A 24704-nucleotide genomic window follows, 5' to 3' on the forward strand; every position below is an offset into this window, starting at 1 on the left:
CATTTCAAAATTTATTTTTTTGAGAGAGTGAGTGGGATAGGGAAGGGCAGAAGGAGAAAATCTTTCAAGCAGAGTCCCCTTTGAGCATGAAGCCTGACTCAGGGCTTGATCCCATGACCCATGAGATCATGACCTGAGCTGAAACAAAGAGTTGGGCACTTAATCACCTGAGCCACCCCAAACATTATTAAGATATGAATGATCTCCTCTGCCTCCCAGCTAAAGTGACTATCATTTAAGTAATTGGATCTGTATTCACAATTCAGATTATTCTCATAAAAAAAAGACATTTTTTCCATGGTAGTTAAACTGTCTGACCAATCTACTTAAATGTTTCTAATACCATAAATATTTATCACAGTTGTCTTCACCCAGTGAACCCCACTCACACTGGCCTCTTTAGGCACCAACTCATTTTGGTGTCAGGGCCTTTGAGCCTATTATTCCCTCTGACAGATTCTGCTTGGCTGTCCTCCTCTCATCACTTAGATCTTAGCTTAATGTCATTCTATAAAGAGATCTCCCCAGCTTTCCTAGGTAAGAAAACAGGGCACTGTGCCTAGCTTATAGTAGGCACTGCACAAATGATAGCTATTATTACTTTTAATGTTAAATAACAAATTCCAACTGAATGCTTTTTATTAGCCTCAACACAGTGAAAAGCATTTTATACATTTTTAATTCTTACTACTACCAAATAACTATCATCATCTCCCATTTTCAAATGAATTTTTCAGAAAGATTAAATTGCTTAGCCAAAGTCACTGAGGCCATAAGTGGCAGAGCATTTGTCTAAAATAAAAATTTAAAAAAAAACCTAAAGCTGTAATTTTTTTTACAACATATACATTTTGATTAAAAGAAACCAAATGCACAAATGATGCAGTTATATTGGACTTACATCTGAAAAATTAAGATGGTTGGGTAACATACTTTTTCTGATTGGATTACTCTGATAATAGCTTCACACTTCTCCAATTTATGGCATTTGCTTATATTCCAAACACAACTGAATTCAACTGAAAATTTAAGTTATGCTTGATTTCTTTATATTTGCTAGTCAGTACTGATGTAAAATTCCTCTAATACTTAGAGATATTTCCTACTACTCAAATTAGCTCTTAAGAGATTATTTCACATAGGTGAAAAAAAGAATCAGTGAGTATCAAAAGGACACCAAGCAATGCTTTGTATTATTGTATGTCATCCCCAGAAGATGATAGTGACCTACATGTCTATGGCTGGGTGGAAATCAGAAGCTGAAAACTGGGAACTTATCTTATTCTGAGGCAGATCTTGGTGAGAAAGAAACTTCAAGCAGCCTCCAGAAAAAGGAATGCAGACAGATTTTCTGGGTTCACGGTAAGATAGGAAAAATAATGGGATGCAACTTGAGACTGAGAAAAAACCTTGGAGTTATGGGTAAATAAGTGAGAAATGTCTTAAAAATCTAGTCCACATGAGAGACACACAGAGAGAGGCAGAGACACGGGCAGAGAGAGAAGCAGGCTCCATGCGGGAAGCCCAATGTCGGACTTGATCCCAGGGCCCCAGGATCATGCCCTGGGCCGAAGGGAGGCTCTCAACCACTGAGCCACCCAGGTATCCCACACATTGTTTATTTTAAAGATGAAGGAAAGGAGGCATAGAATTAAAATAAAGGTCAATTAACAAGTATCAGAATGGGGTTTTGTACTGACTTCCCAATACACTTTAGCTTACTCTGCATTGCCATCATAAAAATCAATGAACTGGTGTTGATTTGATTCTAATCAGAAAATAACTTGAGCTAAATAGTGGAAGACCTGCTCTCCAGGAGAGAACTAAGACAAAAAATAATAAAATGCATTATTTTAATATTAATAAGCTTGGCTGCAGTCAAGATTTCTAATTAGGTCAGCATAAATTAAAATTGACAAAAAACTAGCCCAGGTGGGGATATCAAAAATTCATAATTTTGCTTTGGATGCTATCTCTGTGACCTTGGAGGTGTCAGAAGAGCAATAATTTATCCCCAGTTCCCACGAAATTTAGGTATTTATACAAGCAACAGATTGAAAAGAAAATGCAAAAACTCACAGAAATTTAAGCAGTAAAAAATTTTTCAACTCTTTATAAATACCTGCCCTTCTCCTTTATAGTCCACATTAAGAAATACTGATGGATTCCATGTCCAGGTTAATGTGAAATGACAGATGATTCAATTCAGAACACTGTGGAAAGCTACTGGGTAACTGATTCAATGACACATCAACTATGTTGTTGTTGTTGTTGTTTCAGCTATGTTTTTACTTAAAAAATTCTCTGTTTGTGTCTGTATCCAATGCCACAGCACTTTTCAGTTTTAGAAACATCTAACTGGGAAAGTTTAGAATCCAGTTCACAGTCACTCCAAAAGCATTTACCTAGCTTTATTGTGTTTGATTTTAATTTCTCTTTCTTTGTAAAATCAATTTCTCATTAGTGCTAAACCAAATGTTTCCAGAGGAAAATGAAGAAATGCATTTAGTTGACACAGGTTTTTACCAAACAACTATTCAAGAACTTATAAAGAAGGAATAACTTTAATATAAAATAGGGAGAAATGTTATAAATACAAGTTTATATCTGGTTAGTAAATAGTGCTTTTCAAAGTATGGTTCAAAGGAAGAATATCCATTAAGTTTTTACTAGCTTAATATTACTAATAAGGAAAAACTGACACATTCATGCTAATAGACACACAATAACACCATAAAATGTAACCTTAAACCAGTGAAAATAATGAAAAATATTTTAAGAGTGAAAATAAAGACACGAATTTCAATCCTATCAATGAAATTAACTCAAAATCCCTTCTACAATTTGACTCTTTGCCTCTCTCCTATGGTTAAATAGAGCTGTCATCATGGACCTTCATGAAAAAAAAGTGGTCTGATAAGTTAATTTACTTTAAAATGTGGTCATGAATCAGACATTCTGATGAGGCATTTAAATGCCATTTAACCATTTGTTGGCTTGTTGTGTTATTATGATGCTGAGTTCCTTCCTTGAGCAAAAACTTTTATAGCATAATATGCTGAGATCTGGGGTATGGAAAATGTTCTAGAGGTATAAGAAGAAGGGGATTCATGATAGATGGGTAGAAAACTACTAACTGAACATCATGCCAATGGAATCTGAGCAATAACAACAACAAAAAGTTAGAGGATGATAAGTAATTTACCAAACAGATAGGAGACTGGGAAACAGGAAAGGTCTCATCCATATAGAGGAAAACTATTTGCGAAGACCTCACTAAACATAAATTCTTCAGAGAATGACAACTACTTCATTACAAATGCGAGTTAGGATGGGTGTAGCTGTGAGAAAGCAGCTAGAAGTCTGAGATGAGTTGAGAAAAGCAGAAAGAAATTAAGATTATGAAAGAAGTCATTTGTCATGCTAGAGAGTTTGGATTTTATCCTGGATGCAGTATGGAGACATGGATGTGCGTTAAGTCAGTTGGCAATATTATCATGTAACACATTGTGAAGGCAGTGGGATTGCTATGTAAGAAGTAGCCTGTTACTGATAGCAGAGGTAGCAGAATTACAGTAATAGAGATGAATTCTGATGAGAGATGCTCAAAGGTTGTGATAGTAAGAGAAAATGGTAATGATATATTAAGCTTGGGCCCAAAGATGAAAACAAAGCTACATTGGGCACCGAGTATTCTGGGGGTTTGTCTTTTGCTTTTTTAAAAGATTTTATTTATTTCTTTCAAAGAGAGAGAGAGAGAACATGGGAAAGGGCAGAGAGAGGGAGGAGCAGAACTCAGCTGAACAGGGAGCCCAACTCAGGGCTCCACCCTAGGACCCTGAGATCATGACCTAAGCTGAAAGCAGCTGCTTAATCAACTGAGCCACCCAGGTGCCCGAGGTACTCAATATTCTGAAGAGACTCTTGAAAAATTGGGAACAGGCAAGAAACACCAGAGAAAAGGTGGTGGAGGGCACCCATCCTGGGGTAGAGACCAAAGAGCTGCAGCAACAATTCCAGGCCAGGGATCCCACCAGGGATAGGAGTATTGTACTGAGCCAGGTGGTAGAGGGGGAACAGGGAGATGAAGTAGAAGATTGAGGCTAGCAGAGGATAAGTCAGTTGGATAAGTAAGGGACACTGTGTCCCTTTCAGCTTCTCCCCCCTATGCAAACACACAGAGGAGAAAAAGAACTAGAAAGAAGGAGGAGAGAAATGTGAAGAGAAATGATTCTCCATTCTCTTGCAGCTGCAGGGCCTTGAGTCTAAGTCATTTGTCAGTGCTAAAGAGGAAAAGAACAGGAACTTAGAAATAAATTTTATCTTTATAACAACAGAAAAATTATTTAAAAGCTATGATAGCTTAACTTTTTCAAAAATGATCCTGGGGCAATGGACATCCTGAGGCAAAAACAAAAACAAAATACAACAATAAATAAATAATAATAAGTTAGATTCATACCAATAGAAGGGGATGCAAGATGGTAAAGTAGGAAGACCCTATTCTCACCCCATCCCATATTTACAACTATATATCTTTCACATGAGTCAATAAACCAGAGAGCAATCCAAAGAGTAGCAGAACAAACTCCACAACAAAATGTAGAGAAGAAGATATATCTGAGATGTCCAGAAGGGCAGAAATGGTAGTTGGGAGCTGCCCACAGGAGGGAGGGAGCTCTAGTTGTGGAGAGGGATTCCTGCCACCCTAGCATAAAGGCAGAGCCATCTGCAGGAGGTGGAACTACATAGGCACTTGCTACCTAACCTGGTAGCAGTGGGCCCTGCCCACAAGTTCTCCTGAGGGGTCATTCTCTCTGAGCCTGCTGGCCAAGTCTCTGGGCTCAGCTCAAATTTTGTTATGACTGCATGTGCCCTATCCAGCCACTGCCTCCTGGTTTCATGTACCAGGTGGCCACCGAACTTCAGGATATCTAGCCTAGGACTAAGGATCAGTGCAAATCTTGCTATTGCCTCATGTGCCTTGCCCAGGCATCATGCACACAGACACAGTATGCTGCACCCAGCCACTCAGCACAGAGATGCCACATGCTCCTGGCAACTGCCCCTGCTGTGTGCTGCACTCCCAACTGCCAATGCATTTTAGGGAATAGGCCTAGGACTAACAGCTTAGTTGCACTAACAGAGCATGCCATACCCAGCAACCTCCCCGCTCAGGGAGCAACCTCTGCATGCACAGACACTGTTTGCCACATGTAGTTTCCAGGCCCCCCTTGCCACAACCTCAGCCATGCATATTTCTGTCTGGTTGCTGCCACTCATGCACATTGTGCCTGTCGCCTCCATCATGCTTCAGGGAATCTGGCCTAGGACTAATGACTTGGTTCAAAAGTTGCTAACACTGTCACCCTGCTCCAGAGCCCTCCTACGATCATGTCCCCTCAGAGTCATCCTGCTTAGGTCTCACTAAAACCACAGAGAGCAAGCACAGCACACAACAGGCAGAGATTCGGTGCAGAAGTCTGGACTGAAAGTGAATGCTACTCAAACACAGGTTACAGGCAGAACACATAGGAGACTCCTCTAAGTGACAGGCTCTGGTGGACAGGAAACACTGCACTCCAGGCACTTCAGGACCTCTACCTCATAAAGCCACTATTTTAAAGGCAGAGGATGCAGGTGACTTTATTTACACACACACACACACACAAAGAAGTGGGTAATTTGAAGAGACAGAGGAATTTATCTGAAATGACAGAACATGATGAATCATAGCAGGAGATTTAAGCAAAACAGAAATAAAAGAGTATGCCTGATGGACAGTAAAAAGTAATGATCATAAAGATATTCACTGAGAAGAGAGTAGAGCACATCAGTGAGACTCTTAACAAAGTGATAAAAATTAACATATCAGAGATGAAGAACTCAATAAATTAAATTTAAAATATAATAGATGGAATAAACAGTAGGCTGCAAGAAGCAGAAAAATGTATCAGTGACCTGGTGGATAGAGCAATATAGAAGGCAATCAAGCTGAACAGATGAGATATCCACATCCACGAGGCACAGAGAACCCCCAACAAAATCAACAAAAGCAGATCCACACCACAACTTATTGAAATGAAAGTAAAATGGAAAAATGGGGGAAAATGAAAAATGCCAAAATGTAGTGAAAACGAAAAAAAATTAATAGCAGGAAGACAAAAGAAAAAATTACATACAGAGGAAACCTCATAAAAATCAGTGGATTTTTCAGCAGAAACTTTGCAACCCAGAAGACTGTGGCATGCTATCTTCAAAGGGATGAATGGGAAAAATCTAAAGCCAAGAACACTCTATCCAGCAAGGCAATCATTCAGAATTGAAGGAGTGATAATATTTCCCAAAGAAACAAAAGCTAAAGGAATTCATGATCACCAAATCAGCCCTGCAAGAAATATTAAAGAGGACTCTTTGAGCACAAAGGAAAAACCAAAATATAATACAGAAGTAGGAAAGAGAAGAGTAGTAAAAAATGAATGTTCCTATTAAAAAAAAAACGACACACAGTCAAGGAACTCACAAAATGAAAGGATGTAAAATATGACACTATATACCTAAAAGGCAAGGAGAAGAATAAAGAATGGGCTTAAATTTAACAGACCATCAAATTAACATAGATTATTGTATGCAGAAGATGTTATATGCAAACCTAATGGTGACCACAAATCAAAAACCATTAATAGATATACAAATAAAGAGGAAAAGAATTCAAATATATCATTAAAGAAAATCATGACATAGAGGAATAGAAGAAATGGTCAAAGAAAAACTAAAAACAACCACAATACAAGTAACAAAATGACAATATACACATATTAATCAATAATCTCTTTGAATATAAAGAGATTAAATGCTCCAATCAAATGACATGGATGAAAAAACAAGACTCATCTGCATGTTGAATAAAAGATACTCATTTTAGACCTAAAGACACCTGCAGATTGAAAGTAAAGGAATGAAGATACATCTATCATGCAAATAGATGTCAAAAGAGAGCTAGAGTAGCAATACTTATATTACACAAAGTAGACTTTAAAACAGTCTGTAGCAAGAGTCAAAGAAGGACACTATACAATAATAAATGGTACAATCCAACAAGAAAATACAACAATTATAAATATTTATGTACCAAACGTGGAACACATGAGTAGATAGAACAGTTAATAACAAACATAAAACAACTAATCGATAGTAATACACTACTAGTAGGATATTTTAACACCCCACTTACAGATTATCCAACCAAAAAATTAACATGAAAACAATGGCTTTGAATGATATATTTACCATGGATTTAATAGACATATTAGAACAGTCCATCCTAAAACAGCAGCAAACACATTGTTTTCAGGGGCACATGGAACCTTCTCCAGAATAAATATTAAGCCACACATCAGGCCACAAAGCAAGTCTCAACAAATTCAAAAAGATCAGAGTCATACTGTGTATCTTTTCTGACCACAACACTTAGAAATAAACCACAAGAAAAAATCGGAAAGGCTACAAAAACATGGAGGCTAAATAGCATGCTACTAAGCAATAAATGCGTTAAGCAAAAAATATAAGAAGAAATAAAAAAATAACGGGGGGGGGGCAAGACGGCAGAGGAGTAGGGCCCTCAACTCACCCGGTACCCCCCAACTCACCTGGATACCTTTCACATCATCCTGAAAACCTATGAATTCGACCCAAGATTCAAAGAGAGAACAGCTGGGGAGAGCAGCCGGACGCTGCTGAGAGAAGGGCGTCCACCTCTAGCCAGGCTGGAAGGCGGGAAAGAGAAAAAGAATCCAGTGGGGGAGGGGCCGCGGGAGCTGCGCTGGGCCCCGGGCTGGGAGCCTCCAGGACAGCCGAGCCCTGCCCCGCAGAGCCCCGCAGAGGCAGGAACAATAAAATCCACCCTGGGTCCCTGCCAATGGGAAGGCGCGACAGGGGCCGGCGGGGAAGCCTTGGGTGCCCTGGGGTCACGACCGGGGCCAGCCCCAGCGAGGGCCTGGAACGGCAGGGTCCGGGAGACGCGGCTCGGTCAGGCGGGGGCTCCGCGCAGGAGTCTCCACGCCGCGCCCAGGGAGCCCGATCCCGGCAGCCCAGGCCCAGACCCCAGGGCGCCGAGAGGACGACGCTGCAGACCCTGCGCCCCCGGGACAGGCAGAGGAGCGGAGAGCGCAGGACACTGAGGACGCTCCTGCCTCCGGGCGCCCCGGGCTGTGCAGGTCAGCGTCCCCCGCCCTGGGAGCATCTAGGCCAGGGCGCACTGGGAGACTGCGGGTGGTTACTGGGGGAGCTGACTCCAGAGCTGGACAGGTGGCCGGCACCACCGGTGTTGTTCCTCCTTGTGTCACCATGTCCCTGGGAGGGTCGGGGCCCCAGGGTACAGAGGCCTCAGTGGGTCAACGGCTCCTACTAAACCTGGCACCCGGCAGGGGGCGGGGCATCTCCCCAGGTGCTCACACCTGAGCATCAGCACAGCAGGTCCCTCCCCCAGAAGACCAGCTCGAAGGACAGGGGAAGAGCAAGTTCTTGACCCAGTGGTGCTGGAAAGCTCCAGGGGAAGTTGAGGGATTTACAGTATATACAACTAGAGGATACGCCTCCTATTTTTCCCTTTTCCCAATACAATTCGTTTTTATATCAGACCGAAAATTTCCAATATTTTTCTCCTTTCCCACCTTAACTACAATAGTTTACCACCTCTTCATTTTTAAGTTTCTTCCTTTTTGACTTCCATATTTCTACAATAACAGGTCCTAGATATGTTTTCCACTTCTAGATTCCCTTCAACATACTCAATTTAATTTGGGGATATATACAAGATATGGGTTTTTATTTTCTCTGTGTGTGTGTGTGTGTGTTTTCTCTGCCTCATTTTCTTCTACAATGGCAGAAGTTAAAACCTTCTAAAACGTGACCAGCATGCACCCAGAACCAAGTGATATACCATGCTGGTTCATTCTCTGAGATTATATTCTCTCTTCATTCCCATTCTTCCCCCTCTTTTACCTCATTTATGTTTTGGTGGTCAATGTTGGGGCCTTCTACAAGTATTTCTGGTTTATATAAATTTGGGACTGAGCACCTTCTAACATACAGACCTTAATAAACTCAGAATCAAGAGCATCACTCTCTAGAACCCCTCAAATAGACCACATTCTCCCTCCACTACAAATTCCACTCCACCACAATCTCCCTGTCCCTACCTTTTTTTCTTCTCTCTTTTTTTTCTTTTCCTTTTATTTTTTTCTCTTCTTTTTTTCTCTCTTTTTTCTTCTGCTTTCAGATTTTTGGCCTTTTAATTTTTACTACTTTGTTTTAAAATTTGTTTTTCACTTTAGGAGTCCTTTTATTTTATTTTGTTCTGATCTTCCTTTTTACTTTCTGATCTCTGACCTCATCATAATCAACCAGGGTGAAACTTATTTAGGTCATGGTTAATATTCTTGATGCAGCCTTCTCATACAACCACTATGAGCAAAATGACTAGCAAGAAGAACTCACCACAAAAGAAAGAATCAGAAACAGTACTCTCTGCCACAAAGTTACAGAATTTGGATTACAATTCAATGTCAGAAAGCCAATTCAGAAGCACAGTTATAAAGCCACCAGTAGGTGGCTCTGGAAAAAAAGCATAAAGGAATCAAGAGACTTTATGACTGCAGAATTTAAATCTTACCAGGCTGATTTAAAAATCATTTAAATGAGATGCAATCCAAACTGGATGTCCTAATGATTACGGTTAATGGCCTGTAAGAAAAAGTAAGCACTATGGAAGACAAGTTGATGGCAAGGAAGGAAGCTGAGGAAAAAAGAGAAAAACAATTAAGAGACCATGAGGAAAGGCTAAGAGAAAAGAATGATAGCCTGAGAAGGAAGAATCTACATATAATTGGGATTCCAGAAAACACCAAGAGGGACAGAGTGACAGAAAGTATATTTGAACAAATCATAACTGAGAACTTCCCTAATATGGAGAGGGAAACAGGCATTCAGATCCAGGATATAGAGAGATCCCCCCCCCACCCCAAATCAATAAAAAACATTCAACACCTCGACGTTTAATAGTGAAACTTGCAAATTCCAAAGAGAAAGAGAAAATCCTTAAAACAGCAAGAAACGAGATTCTTAACTTATATGGAGAGAAATATTAGATTAACAGCAGACCTCTCCACAGAGACCTGGCAGGCCAGAAAGGACTGGCAGGATATATTCAGGGGACTAAATGAGAAGAACATGCAGCCAAGAATACTCTATCCAGCAAAGCTCTCATTCAGAATAGAAGGAGAGATAAAGAGCTTCCAAGATAGGCAGAAACTGAAAGAATATGTGACCACCAAACCAGCTCTGCAGGAAATATTAAGGGGGACTCTGTAAAAGAAAGAGGAAGTCCAAAGAAATAATCCACAAAAACAGGGACTGAGTAGGTATTACGATGACACTAAATTCATCTCTTTGAATAGTAACTGACCATGAATGTGCTAAATGATCCCATCAAAAGATGCAGAGCTTCAGACTGGATAAAAAAGCAAGACCCATCTATTTACTGTCTACAAGAGATTCATTTTAGACCAAAGGACATCTCCAGCCTGAAAATGAAAAGATGGAGACCATTTACCATTCAAATGGTCCTGAAAAGAAAGCTGGGGTAGCAATCCTCATATTAGATAAATTAAAGTTTATCCCAAAGACTGTAGTAAGAGATGAAGAGGGGCACTATATCATACTTAAAGGGTCTATCCAACAAGAAGGCCTAACAATCATGAATATTTATGCCCCTAATGTGGGAGCTGCTAAGTATATTAATCAATTAATAATCAAAGTTAAGACATACTTAGTTAATAATATACTAATAGTAAGACACTTCAACACAGCACTTTCTGCAAATGACAGATCTTCTAAGCACAACATCACCAAAGAAACAAGGGCCTTAAATGATATGCTGGACAAGATGGATTTCACAGGTATATACAGAACTTTCCATCCAAACGCAACCAAATACACATTCTTCTCCATGTGCACATGAAACTTTTTCCAGAATAGACTACATACTGGGTCACAAATCAGGTCTAAACCAATATCAAAAGATTGGGATTGTCCCCAGCATATTTTCAGACCACAATGCTTTGAAACTAGAACTCAGTCACAAGAAGAAATGTGGAAGAAACTTAAACATGTGGAGGTTAAAGAGCATTCTGTTAAAAGATGAATGGGTCAACCAGGAAATTAGAGAAGAATTAAAACGAATCATGGAAACTAATAAAAATGAAGATACAACCATTCAAAATCTTTGGGATACAGCAAAAGCAGTCCTAAGAGGGAAATACATTGCAATGCAAGCATCCCTCAAAAAATTGGGAAAAATTCAAATACACAAGCTACTTTCACATCTAAAGAAACTGGAGAAAGAACAGCAAGTAAAACCTACACCCAGCAGAAGAAGAGAGATAATAAATATTCAAACATAACTCAATGAAATAGAGACCAGAAGAACTGTAGAACAGATCAACAAAACCAGGAGTTGGTTCTATGAAAGAATTAATAAGATAGATAAACCATTAGCCAGCCTATTAAAAGAGAAAATATTCAAATTAATAGAATCATAAATAAAAGAGGAGAGATCACAATCATTACCAAATACAAACAATTTTAAAACCTATTATGAGCAGCTATATGTCAATAAATGAGGCAATCTAGAGAAAATGGATGCATTTCTGGAAAACCACACATTGCCAAAATTAAAATGGGAAGAAATAGAAAACCTGAACAGGCCAATAACCATCAAGGAAATTGAAGCAGTCATCAAAAACCTCCTAAGACATAAAAGTCCAGGGCCAGATGTATTCCTAGGGGAATTCTATCAAACATTTAAAGAAGAAAGATACCTATTTTACTAAAATTGTTCCAAAGGATATAAAGGGACAGAATACTTCCAAACTCCTTTTATAAAACCAGCATCACCTTAATTCCAAAACCAGACAAAGACCCCACCAGAAAGGATAATTATAGACCAACATCCCTGATGAACACAGATGCAAAAATTATCACCAATATACTAGCCAATAGTATCCAACAGTACATTAAGAGGACTATTCACCATGACCAAGTGCGATTCATCCCTGGGATGAAAGGTTGGTTCAGTACTCATAAAACAACATGATAGATCACATCAACAAGAGAAAAAACAAGAGCCATAGAATCCTCTCAATAGATGCAAAGAAAGCATTTGACAAAATACAGCATCCATTCCTGATCAAAACTCTTCAGAGTGTACGGATAGAGGGAACATTCCTCAGCATCGTAAAAGCCATCTATGAAAATCCCACAGCAAATATCATTCTCAATAGGGGGAAAACTGAGAGCTTTTCACCTAAGATCAGGAACACAACAGGGATGTCCACTCCCACCACTGCTATTCAACATAGTACTAGAAGTCCTAGCCTCAGCAATCAGGCAACAAAAAGAAATTAAAGGCATTCAAATTGGCAAAGAAGGGCAGCCCAGGTGGCTCAGCGATTTAGCATGAACTTCAGCCCGGGGTGTGATCCTGGAGACCCGGGATTGGGTCCCACGTCAGGCTCCCTGCATAGAGCCTGCTTCTCCCTCTGCCTGTGTCTCGGCCTCTCTCTCTCTCTCTCTCCTGTGTTTCTCATGGATAAATAAATAAAATCTTTTTAAAAAATTGGCAAAGAAGTCAAACTCTCCCTCTTTGCAGATGACATGATACTCTACATAGAAAACCCAAAAGACTCCACCCCAAGATTGCTAGAACCCATACAGTAATTCAGCAATGTGTCAGGATACAAAATCAATGCCCAGAAATCAGTGGCATTTCTATACACTAACAATGAGACTGAAGAAAGAGAAATTAAGGAGTCAATCCCATTTACAATTGCACCCAAAAGCATAAGATACTTAGGAATAAACCAAACCAAAGAAGTAAAGGATCTATACCCTAAAAACTACAGAGCACTTCTGAAAGAAATTGAGGAAGACACAAAGAGATGGAAAAATATTCCATGCTCGTGGATTGGAAGAATTAATATTGTGAAAATGTTGATGCTACCCAGGGCAATTTACATGTTCAATGCAATCCCTATCAAAACACCATGGGCTTTCTTTAAAGAGTTGGAACAAATAATCCTAAGATTTGCGTGGAATCAGAAAAGACTCTGAATAGCTAGAGGAATATTGAAAAAGAAAATCAAAGCTGGGGGCATCACAATGCCAGATTTCAAGCTGTATTACAAAGCTGTGATCATTAAGACAGTATGATCACAAAAACAGACAGGTAGATCAATAGAACATAATATAGAACCCAGAGATGGCCCCTCAACTCTATAGTCAACTAATATTCTACAAAGGAGGAAAGAATAACCCCTGAAAAAAGACAGTCTCTTCAATAAATGGTGCTGGGAAAATTGGGCAGCCAGGTGCAGAAGAATGAAACTAGACCATTCTCTTACACCAGACACAAATATAAACTCAAAATGTATGAAAGACCTAAATGTGAGACAAGAATCCTTTAAAAACCTAGAGGAGAACACAGGCAACACTCTTTTTTAACTTACCCACAGCAACTTCTTGCAAGATACATCTATGAAGGCAAGAGAAAGAAAAGCAAAAATGAACTATTGGGACTTCATCAAGATAAAAAACTTCTGAACAGCAAAAGAAAGTAAAAAAAAAAAAAAACTAATAGGCAACCTACAGAATGGGAGAAGATATTTGCAAATGACATATCAGATAAAGGGCTAGTTTCCAAGATCTATAAAGAACTTATTAAACTCAACACCAAAGAAACAAACAATCCAGTCATGAAATGGGCAGAATACATGAACAGAATTTCACCAAAGAAGACCTACACATGGCAATAAGCACATGAGAAAATGTTCCACATCACTTGCCATCAGGGAAATACAAATCAAAACCACAATGAGATACCACCTCATACCAGTGAGAATGGTGCAAATTAAGAAGACAGGAAACAACAAATGTTGGAGAGGATGGGGAGAAAGGGGAACCCTCTTGCACTGTTGGTGGGAATGCAAGCTGGTGCAGCCACTCTGGAAAACTGTGGATGTTCCTCAGGGAGTTAAAAATAGAGCTACCCTATGACCCAGCAATTGCACTACTGGGGCTTTACCCCAATGATACAGATGTAGTGAAAGCAGGACACCTGCACTTCAATGTTCATAGCAGCAATGTCCACAATAGCCAAACTGTGGAAGGAGCCTCGGTGTCCACTGAAAGATGAATGGCTTAAGATGTGGTCTATATACACAATGGAATATTACTCAGCCATTAGAAAGGACGAGTACCCACCATTTGCTTTAATGTGGATGGAACTGGAGGGTATTTTGCTGAGTGATGTAAGTCAATCTTAGGACAATCTTTATATGGTTTCAGTCATAAAGGAAATATAAAAAATGGTGAAATGTATTATAGAGGAAATGAAAGAAACTGGGTGGAAAAATTAGAGAGGGTGACAATCCATGGGAGACTTCTAATTCTAGGAAACGAACAAGGGGAGATCCCTGGGTGGCGCAGCAGTTTACCGCCTGCCTTTGGCCCAGGGTGCGATCCTGGAGACCCGGGATCGAATCCCACATCGGGCTCCCGGTGCATGGAGCCTGCTTCTCCCTCTGCCTATGTCTCTGCCTCTCTCTCTCTCTCTCTCTGTGTGTGACTATCATAAATAAATAAAAAATTAAAAAAAAAAAAAGGAAACGAACAAGGGGTAGTGGAAAGGGAGGTAGGTGGGGGGGATGGAGTGACTGGTGACGGGCATTGAGGAGGGCACTTCATGGGATGAGCACTGGGTGTTATGCTATACTTTGGCAAATTGAACTCCAATAAGCAAAATACGGAAAAACAAATGAAAATGAAAACATAACAGTCCAAAACCTTTAGAATGCAGCAAAAGTGGTTCTAAGAAGAAAGTTTATGGTTTTACAGGCCAGCTTGAAGAAGCAAGAAATATCCTAAATAAACAAGCTAACTTTACACCTAACAGAACTAGAAAAAGAGCAGCAAACAAAACCCAACATGAGCAGAAGGAAGGAAATAATGAAGATTAGTGCAGAGATAGATGATATAGAAATTAAAAAAAAAAAAAAACAATAGAACAGGTAAAACCAGAATCTAGGTTCTTTGAAAAGGTAAATAAAATTTATAAACATCTAGCCAGTATCATAAAAAAAAAGAAAGGATTCAAATTAAATTACAAATTAAAGCAGGTTAATTACCAACACCACAGAAATACAAACACTTGTGAAAGAATATTATGAAAAACTATTATGCCAACAAATTAAACAACCCAGAAGAAATGCTAATATCCTAGAAACATATAACTACCAACTGAAGCAAAAAGAAATAAAAAATTTGAAGAGACTAAATACCAGCAAGACTGAATGAATGGTCAAAAAACTCCACCAAACAAAAGTCCAGGATTAGAGGACTTTACAGAAAAATTATACCAAACTTTTAAAGAAGAGTTAATACCTATTCTTCTCAAACTATTCCAAAAACTAGAAGAGGAAAGAACACTTCCAAACTCATTCTATGAAGCCAGCATTGCCCTGATACAAAAACCAGATAAAGAAACCACAAAGAGAATCATAGGTCAATAGCTTTGGTGAACATAGAACAAAGAACAAAGAACAAAGAACAAATTCTGCAACAAAATACTAGCAAACAGAATCCAGCAGTACATTAAAAAGATTTGTATTATGATCAAGTGGAATTTATTCCCGGGTGGTTCAATATTGGCAAATCAATCACCATGATAAATCACATCAATAAGTAAAAGAATAAAAACCATATGATCATTTCAATAGATGCAGAAAAAGCATTTGACAAAGTACAACATAAAAGCCAATAATAAACTAGGTTTAGAAGGAATTCATCTCAACATAATAAGGTAGTATATGAAAAACCCGCGGTAAACATCATCTTTCTTGGGGAAAAACAGAGCTTTTACTGTAAGTTCAGGCACAAAACAAGGATGTCCACTCTGATCACTTTTATTCAACATAGTACTAGAAGTCCCGGCCACAGCAATCAGACAACTAAATGAAATAAAGGACGTCCAAATTGGCAAGGAAGAATAAAACTTTTACTATTTGCAGATGACATGATGCTACATATACAAAAATGATGCTACTCCACCAAAAACCTACTAGAACTGATAAATGAATTCAGTAAATTCACAAGATACAAATTCAATGTGCAGAAATCTGTTGCATTTTTATACACTAATAATGAAGGAACAGAAAGAGAAATCAGGAAAAAACAATCCCATTTATAATTGCACCAAAAATAATGAGATACCCAAGAATCAACCTAACCAAAGAAGTGAAATATCCATATCCTGAAAACTATAAAACACTGATGAAAGAAATTCAATACTATACAAAGAATGGAAAGACATTCCATGCACATGAATTGGAAGAACAATTATTGTTAAAATGTCTATGCTACCCAAAGCAATCTACACATCTAATGCAATCCCTATCAAAATACCAACAGCATTTTTCACAGATTTAGAACAAAAAATCCTAAAAATTATATGGAACCACAAAAGACCCCAAATAGCCAGAGCAAACTTGAAAAAGCAAAGCAAAGCTGGAGCTATCATAATTCCAGACCTCAAGTAATATCACAAAACTTCAGTGAACAAAGCAGTATGTTTCTGGAACAAAATTAGACACATAGATCAATGGAACAGAATAGAACACCCAGAAATAAATCCACATTTATATGGTCAATTAATCTTCAACAAAGCAGGAAGGAATATACAATAGGAAAAAACATTCTTCAACAAATGGTGTTGATAAAACTGCACAGCTACCTGCAAAATGATGAAACTTGATCACTTGCTTTCACAATACGCACACACAAAAAACTCAAAATGGATTAAAGACCTAAATGTGAGACCTGAAACCATAAGACTCCTAGAAGAGAGCACAGGCAGTAATTTCTCTGCAGCTGACTATAGCAATATTTTTATAGATATGTCTCCTGAGGAAAGGAAAATAAAAGAAAAAATACGCTATTGGGACTATATCAAAATAATCTTCTGGACAAGGAAGGAAACAATCAGCACAACTGAAAAGAATTGGATACGGGAAAAGATATTTGCAAGTGACATATTCAGTAAAGGCTTAGGATCCAAATATATAAAGAACTATTATAACTCAACCCCCCAAAAAGCAAAATAATCCAATTGAAAATGGGCAGAAGACCTGAACAGACATTTCTCCAAAGAAGACATACAGATGGCCAACAGACACATGAAAAGATGTTCAACCTCATTTATTATCAGAGAAATGTAAATCAAAACTATGAGGTATCACCTCATACCAGTCAGAATGGCTAAAATAAAAAACACACACATAAAAAAACAGGTATTGCCAAAGATGGAGGGCCCTCATGCACTGTTGGTGGGAATGCAAACTGGTACAGCTCTGGAAAACAGTATGGAGATTCCTCAAAAAATTAAAAATAGAACTACCCTACAATCCAGTTACCAGACACCTAGACATTTACCAAAAGAATACAGAAACAGTAATTCAACCCCTATGTTTATGATACATGCAACCCCTATGTTTATGGCAGCATCATTAATAATAGCCAAATTATGGAAGCAACCCACATGTACATCAATTGATGAATGGTAAAAAAAAAAGTGGCATATGTGTGTGTGTATGTGTGTATATATATATATACATTTATATATACACACAGGGTTGAGTTATAATAGTTCTTTATATATTTGCATCCTAAGCCTTTACTATGTCATTTGCGATATATATATATATATATATATATATATATATATATATATATATATAATGGCTGGATAATATATGAATATTTTCCAGCCATAACAAAGAATATTATTTTGCCATTTGCAAGGCCATGTATGGAGTTAGAGAGTATAATGCTAAGGAAAATAAGCCAGCAAGAGAAAAACAAATACCATATGATTTCACTCATATGTGAAATTCAAGAAACAAAATGAGCAAAGCAAAACAAGGCAAAGCAAGGAGAAAGGGAGACAAGCTAAGGAACAGACTCTTAACTATTGAGAAGAAACTTTTGATTACTAGAGGGGAATTGGGTAGAGGGATGGGCGAAATATTTGATGAGGATTAAGGGACTGCACTAGTTGTGATGAGCACTGGGTGATGCATAGAATTCTTGAACCATTATATTGTACACCTGAAACTACTATAACACCATATGTTAACTATACTGGAATTAAAATTAAATTAATTTTTTGATGAAGAAATAAAATAATCAGGAGAAAAAGATTCATACCACATAGCGTAAAGAAAAAGTAACTCAAAAATGAATCATAGACACAAATATAAAACCTAAAACTGTAACATTTTTAGAAGAAAATGAGAACTTTTTGTGACCTTAAGTTAGGTAAAGATTTCCAAGTACAACCACAGAAACCCAAAGCATAAAATAAAATTGATATATCGTACTTCATCAGCTTCAAGAACTTCTGTTGTTGGAAAAATGTTAAGACATGCCATAACCTGGTAGAAAATATTTGCAATTTTCCTATCTGAGTTATATCTAGAATATTTTTTAAAAACTCTGAAACCTAAATAAGAAGGCAATTTCATAAATAATTGGGTAAAATATTTGATCACTTTACCAAAGAAGATATATAGATGGGAAATAAGTACCTGAAAGATGTTCAACATCATTAGTCATTAAGGAAATGCAGCTTAAAACCACAATGAGATTCTACTACCTAATTATTATAAGAACTAAAATTAAAAAGACTGACCATTTCAAGTGTTGCAAGCATTTTCAGGCAATGCTTCGAGGAATGTAAAGTGTCATATAACTGCTTGGAAACAGTACAGAATCTCCTTTAAAAATTAAACATTAAACATAAAGCATAAAGCAGATGATCCAGTGATTAGTCCTAAGTACCTACCCAAAAGAAATAAAAGCAAGATAATAAAAAACACTTGCTACCCAAATGTTGATAGCAGCCTTATGTATAATAGCTCCAAGCTAAAAATGGCCCAAACATTCACCAGAGGTGAATGGATAAATAAATAGTGGTTTATACAATGGAATACTATTCAGTAATAAAAATGATTAGATTATTGGTCATCACAACAGCACACATAATCTCAATTTTATCTTAATAATGCTGAGTGTAATAAGATAAACAAAAAGGAATATATGATGTTATGATTTCATGTATATAAAATTAGGTAAAAGTTCAGACTTACTAAAGGGACAGAAAGCAAATCAATAGTTGCCTGGTGATAGTAGGTGTATGATAAGAAGAGGTTAGAGGGAGAGCATACAAAAGATCACAGAGATACTTTGGGGTGATGTATGTGTTGACTATCTTGATTGTGGTAATGGTTTTGTTTCTGCATCCATTTATGAGAACTTTTCAAAGTATGTATTTTGAACATGTGAGCTTATGATATGACTACCCACCACAATAAAGCCGTTTTTTTTTTTTTTAATGGCAGCTTCCCATTTCCCTTAAAATAAAGACCAAATGTTTCCCATACTATACCAAATTCTATATGATCTTTCCTCCATCTACTTCTCCAGTTTCACTTTGGGCCATTTCCACCCCATTTCATATGCTTCCATCATAATTAACCATTTGGTTCTTCAAGGGTGTAGTTTTTCTCACCTCAAGGCCTTTGCAAATACTATTCCTTTTCCTTTCCCCACACTTAACTCCTACTTAACTTCCTGTCATCCTCCAGTTCTCAGCTCAAATATTTGTCCCAAGAAAAGACTTACTGAACACCCTAAACTACTTGAGTTTTACAACTCTCTACTTTTTCCTTTTTAAAATTTGTCACAAATTTTGTTTTTGAGTACATTTTCAATTAATGGCTATCAACATGACTAAAGCACAATAATTTACATATATCATTTAGTTAATACTTTTGAAGAAAGATATAATTACAACATTTCATATATAAGGAAAGAGATTAAATGCTTGAAATCATACACATAGGGACGACTAGTTGCTCAGTGGTTGAGCATCTGTCTTTGGCTCAGGTTGTGATCCCAGGGTCCTGCTTCTCCCTCTGCCTGTGTCTCTGCCTCTCTCTGTGTGTTTTTCATGAATAAATAAATAAAACTTATTTTTAAAAAATCACACACATACTAGCCAATGGCAGGAATTTGAGCTCTACCCTCTCTGACTTTAAAGCATATCATTTTAATTAATGATTAATGATTCTACAATAATATATGATATGATACCAAAAATAAATATAATCTGGAAGTCAGCATGATCTCTAAAATTAAAGCAGGTATTAAGTAGGTATTAAAGTAGGTAGATACTACCTACTGGTAGTATCTGAGTATCTGCAGGCAAGCAGTATACTTGGAATAACCTAACTAACTTGTGAGGTATCTTGATAGGTAAGCCAAAAATGGAAATAGAAGTTCCAGAAAATGGCCTTGAAATTTGGAAATCAAAATGGCATCAAGAAGTTAGCAATAAATCCTTGTAAAATAGGGTTAAGCATGGTGCTATCCTAAATAGACTGTGGTATTGGGCAGATTAACATAGCAGAGATCCAGTATTTTGGTGCAAAATGGAAACCAAGACCTTTGGAGGGCTAGGCAGAAACTCGTGGAGAAGTTTAGAGATAGGAATATAGTAAGCATGACTTAGTACCTAATCTAGAATGCTGGTTTGCATTTCATCTCTTCCTACCCCCAACAGACCTTTACCTCACCAGTGCCTTACCATTCTACTCCAATTTCAAGGACTTCTCAACAGAATTAATCCCCAAATTTGAAAACTTCAAATTTAAGAGTCACATGCTAATAGAAGAGTTTTTTAAGGGCCCAAAACATGCTAGAAGTTTATTTAAGAGTTGTTATTATAAATGGCTTTGAACTAGTAACATTGAAAATGCGGCATTCTTAGCAGAAAAAAAGATCTAGATTTTTAAAAAGATTTTTTTTTTTTACACATTGGGCAAGTATGTTATTTTTACTAAACAGCATAATTTCTCACTACCTCCATGGTTCAGTATAAAAAAAAAGTCATTGTCCATTAAGACTTTAAAGAATTAGCATGAGGATTAAACTCTAGATTTATTTACCTTCTTACTTTACAAGCACTAGGTAAAGGAATCTAACAAGTTGCCAAAGAACACAATCCTGAGCCTTAACCACAAAAGTTGATGAAGCACCTTTGATCAGACGCCTCCACCCTGAAACAAATCTGTGTCCAGAAGAATGTTAATATACTATTAAAGATTAAATATTTACATCATTCTAGAGCATGTTAAGCTGTATTACAGTGCTATAATTTCTCCTTTTAAGGAAAAATAAATTGAGTTTCTTTGCCGTGTTCTGAAAGGAAATGAGATTATTTTTAAATAACTAGTGGTTTGCTTATTTTTTCCCCATATTTTTAAATTCCAACAAAGCTTTACTTTGCAAAAGGTCCTTCAGTACAAATTCAGTGTCTCTGTTTTGATCTCTTTGTAAAAGAACTCTGTTCATCCATTCTTTTCACCTGAGAATGTAAAATCAAGCTAAAGAAGTCCTCATCTGGTACTGTTGGTCCCTTTGTAGTGGCAGGTGGTGAAGCACATCTTTGATCATCTAATCTGGACCCTTGACATTTTACAAGGATGTCAAAGAAGTCTTCATCAGGCTCTTTGTTGTCATTAGTCATCAGGTGGCCAAGTACAGACTTATTGTTGCTTTGTGTCAGACGAAGACCTGGCAAATTACTGAAACTGGCCCTTTGGTCATCGAGACGGCGACTCTGTGAGCTGGCAAGGTCTAAAAACTCATCTATGTTCGGGGACACCATGAAAACAGATGATGTTTTAAGCATCACTCTAGGGGGAGTGGAAGACGCTGCAGTTGAAGCTGGCCCACAGCTCTGTTCTTGTAAGCAGCACCTCTGATCATCCATCCGATTGTTCTGAAATTGGCTTACCAGGTCAAAGAACCCTTCATCTCCAATAGAATCTGTACTGACTTTCCTCTGAGAATTTGGAATTCAGTGATTCCAATTACTGGCATCTTGGAGAACTTTAGTGGAGGAATTAGTTTTGCATTTTTTTCCCCTTTAATCTGTTGACAAAGAGCAACTTTGCCTAAGAAGATAGATAAAGAGGTTGGAAATTGCAAGAAAATATTAATTCAATATTTAGTTTATCTAAATAATTATATTCATTATAGCCAGCCATTATAATGCAAGTCACATTCACTGTTTAATCTATTCTTTTTCTTTTCTACATTAAAAAAAATATATGAGCTCATCCAATAAAGATCCGTAATTTGAACCAGCAGAAAGGCTTTTGGTTAAAAGACACTGTTACTTGACAGATAAAAAACACCATAATATTCAAAATCCTTCATCCCCCAAGTGGCCCAAAGTACAGAGGTGTTCATAAACTATCTTTAAAAGGAGTATATGATATATTGGCTCCTGTCAGTGAGAAAGGACTTACCTTAAATCAGGAGCTGAAATACTGCCAATGTCTTTTTGTTTTTTCTTGCCAATGTCTTAAGATACATTTATTTCTTTAAAGGAAGTGAATATTAAGCCACATTTCTTACCTGCTAGCTTAGAATTTATGCCAATCAATAAAATGCAGATATTTTTAAAACATTAGTAAAAATTATAATAATTTAGCTACATTTCAATAAAGTATATAACTCAATAAAGTTATAATTATAATGAAAAAGCCTATTTGCTTACAAAAAGCATAAATTTTACTTTCAAATATATCCTGTGATAGTATGTGTATCTTTGGAATTTAAATGGAATACATTTATTTCATTTTTATACAAAATCAGCACTCTCTTAATAATAATCAGAATTTTGCATTGACCACGTTACATGGATTATATAACTTTTAAGGGCACTGTATTTTCCAAATGTCTGAAGTTAGTATCTCTCCTAGACATAAATTAGTTTGGCTTGCTTCTAAGCTTGTCTTCCTTCTTATAAGTTGTAAAGCAGTTTTGATGTATATTGAAAAGAGTACGATGTTTTTAAACTGGTATCTTTACTGATGACAATGTGTAAATATCAACTTATAAGCAGTGTCAGCAACCTAGAATCTAATCCAACTATAACAAGGCTCAACACTTTCAGCAACTCTGTTCTGGGTGATGGGAAAGATGGAATACATATTTTAAAATAACATGAAGGATGTTGACTAAACATATTTAACCCATATTCTTCTTTCATAAATGGTATGATATTATCATATTACCATTGAATAAACTATTCTTTTCAGAACTAGAAAATCCAATTTTAGGATTTTAAGTTCAGTAGGACCACTGGTTCTTACCAAACACCTGTTACTCCTCCCCTAAAAGTCAGTCCTCACTCTAATGGCATATCAAATAAAACCACAACAGCCACTTATTTTGTTTCAGGTTGCTTGAGGAGGTTGATGCATCGGTTTAAAAAAAATGATTTCTATTTTAGGAATATAGAAGGGAGAAAAAGACACAAGTACTAATTAACTTTAAAATCCATATATTTCTGCGATGATGAATACACAGGATAATTACGGTAATCCCAAATGTCAACCTAATTTTCACTGAACTTGGGTATCAAAAAACCCAAATGCAAACTCAGATACCATGTTTTTATATTTAAAAAGTGCAGTGCCAGCAGCCGAGGTACCAGGTATCAGGTCTTGTCTTCAAGCCCTTGCTTGTGGCACTGTAGAGAAGCCACCATAAATCATCTCTTGGCCGTATACAATTAATTTTATGTTCTGCACTTGTCCTTCTCTATGTCTCTATACAGTTTCTTTTTATATTTGATTTTTGAGGTCACTCTGGGTTTGACGTAAAATACTCAAGCTTCATATTAAAATATCACTGGGTGATATTATAGTATAAGTTTTAATAACCAAATTCAGGGTCACATTTTCCCACAAGTTTTAGAATTAACTGTCAAAAAGTATCAAGAGAAAAATTACCGGTGACTCTCTAACCCTTTTAAATATGAGAAGTTATTAAGTGGGTTTATTGCACAATTTCTTGAAGGGTAAACCATTTCTACTGTCACTGCATATTTTCACAGTGATCTCTTTATCTTATTTATTATTACCATGGTGGTGGTTTCAGACGTCTTCAGAATTTTTTACCACTTAGCTGATCTGCAGTAAAAGAGGAAAAAACCTTTTTTAATAATTTTCAGAATAGCTAATCTTCCAGACGGAAGTCTACGGATCCTAAATGCTTCTAAATCAGATGAGGGAAAGTACGTTTGCCAAGGGGAAAATGTCTTTGGTTCTTCTGAAATCATAGCTTCAGTATCTGTAAAAGGTAAGAAAATGTGGCTAACTGTGCTATAAACATAGTTTCATAGCTTTGTTAGAAAGTGAATAAATATAATATGCATGTAAAATGTGCTTGCACGTCTGTGTGTGCATGATCCTATTGATTGCACACATAGAACTAAAACAGCCAAGCTGTCCCTTTTCATTATTTAGGAAACCATAAAGGATGGCATACCTTGTTGGTGGAAATTTAAATATTTTGCTTTGAACAAAGTATGTGAGGATATAAAGAAAGCATTCTGAAATTTTAATGTCTCAAAATTTAAAAGCATTCCAAAAGTATAAAAATATTTTTCCTCCATCAAGATTAATTTTAGCATCAATCAGTAATATTCTTTTGTTAACTTTTGTTAACTGGGGATC

The 24704-nt window shown here is 37.1% G+C and overlaps 1 protein-coding gene across 5 annotated transcripts in view; it reads left to right on the forward strand.

The window, feature by feature from the left end:
* Positions 1-24704, forward strand: part of CNTN5 (contactin 5) — a 1288935-nt gene that overhangs the window by 1116730 nt on the left and 147501 nt on the right. For all 5 annotated transcript variants that reach the window (XM_072726266.1, XM_072726270.1, XM_072726267.1 and 2 more), the window contains one exon: positions 24200-24327. In XM_072726266.1, the coding sequence (XP_072582367.1) occupies positions 24200-24327 (128 nt within the window). The remainder of the gene's footprint in view (positions 1-24199; positions 24328-24704) is intronic.

The sequence above is a fragment of the Vulpes vulpes genome, chromosome 11, assembly GCF_048418805.1.
Source record: "Vulpes vulpes isolate BD-2025 chromosome 11, VulVul3, whole genome shotgun sequence".
Taxonomy (NCBI): Eukaryota; Metazoa; Chordata; class Mammalia; order Carnivora; family Canidae; genus Vulpes; species Vulpes vulpes.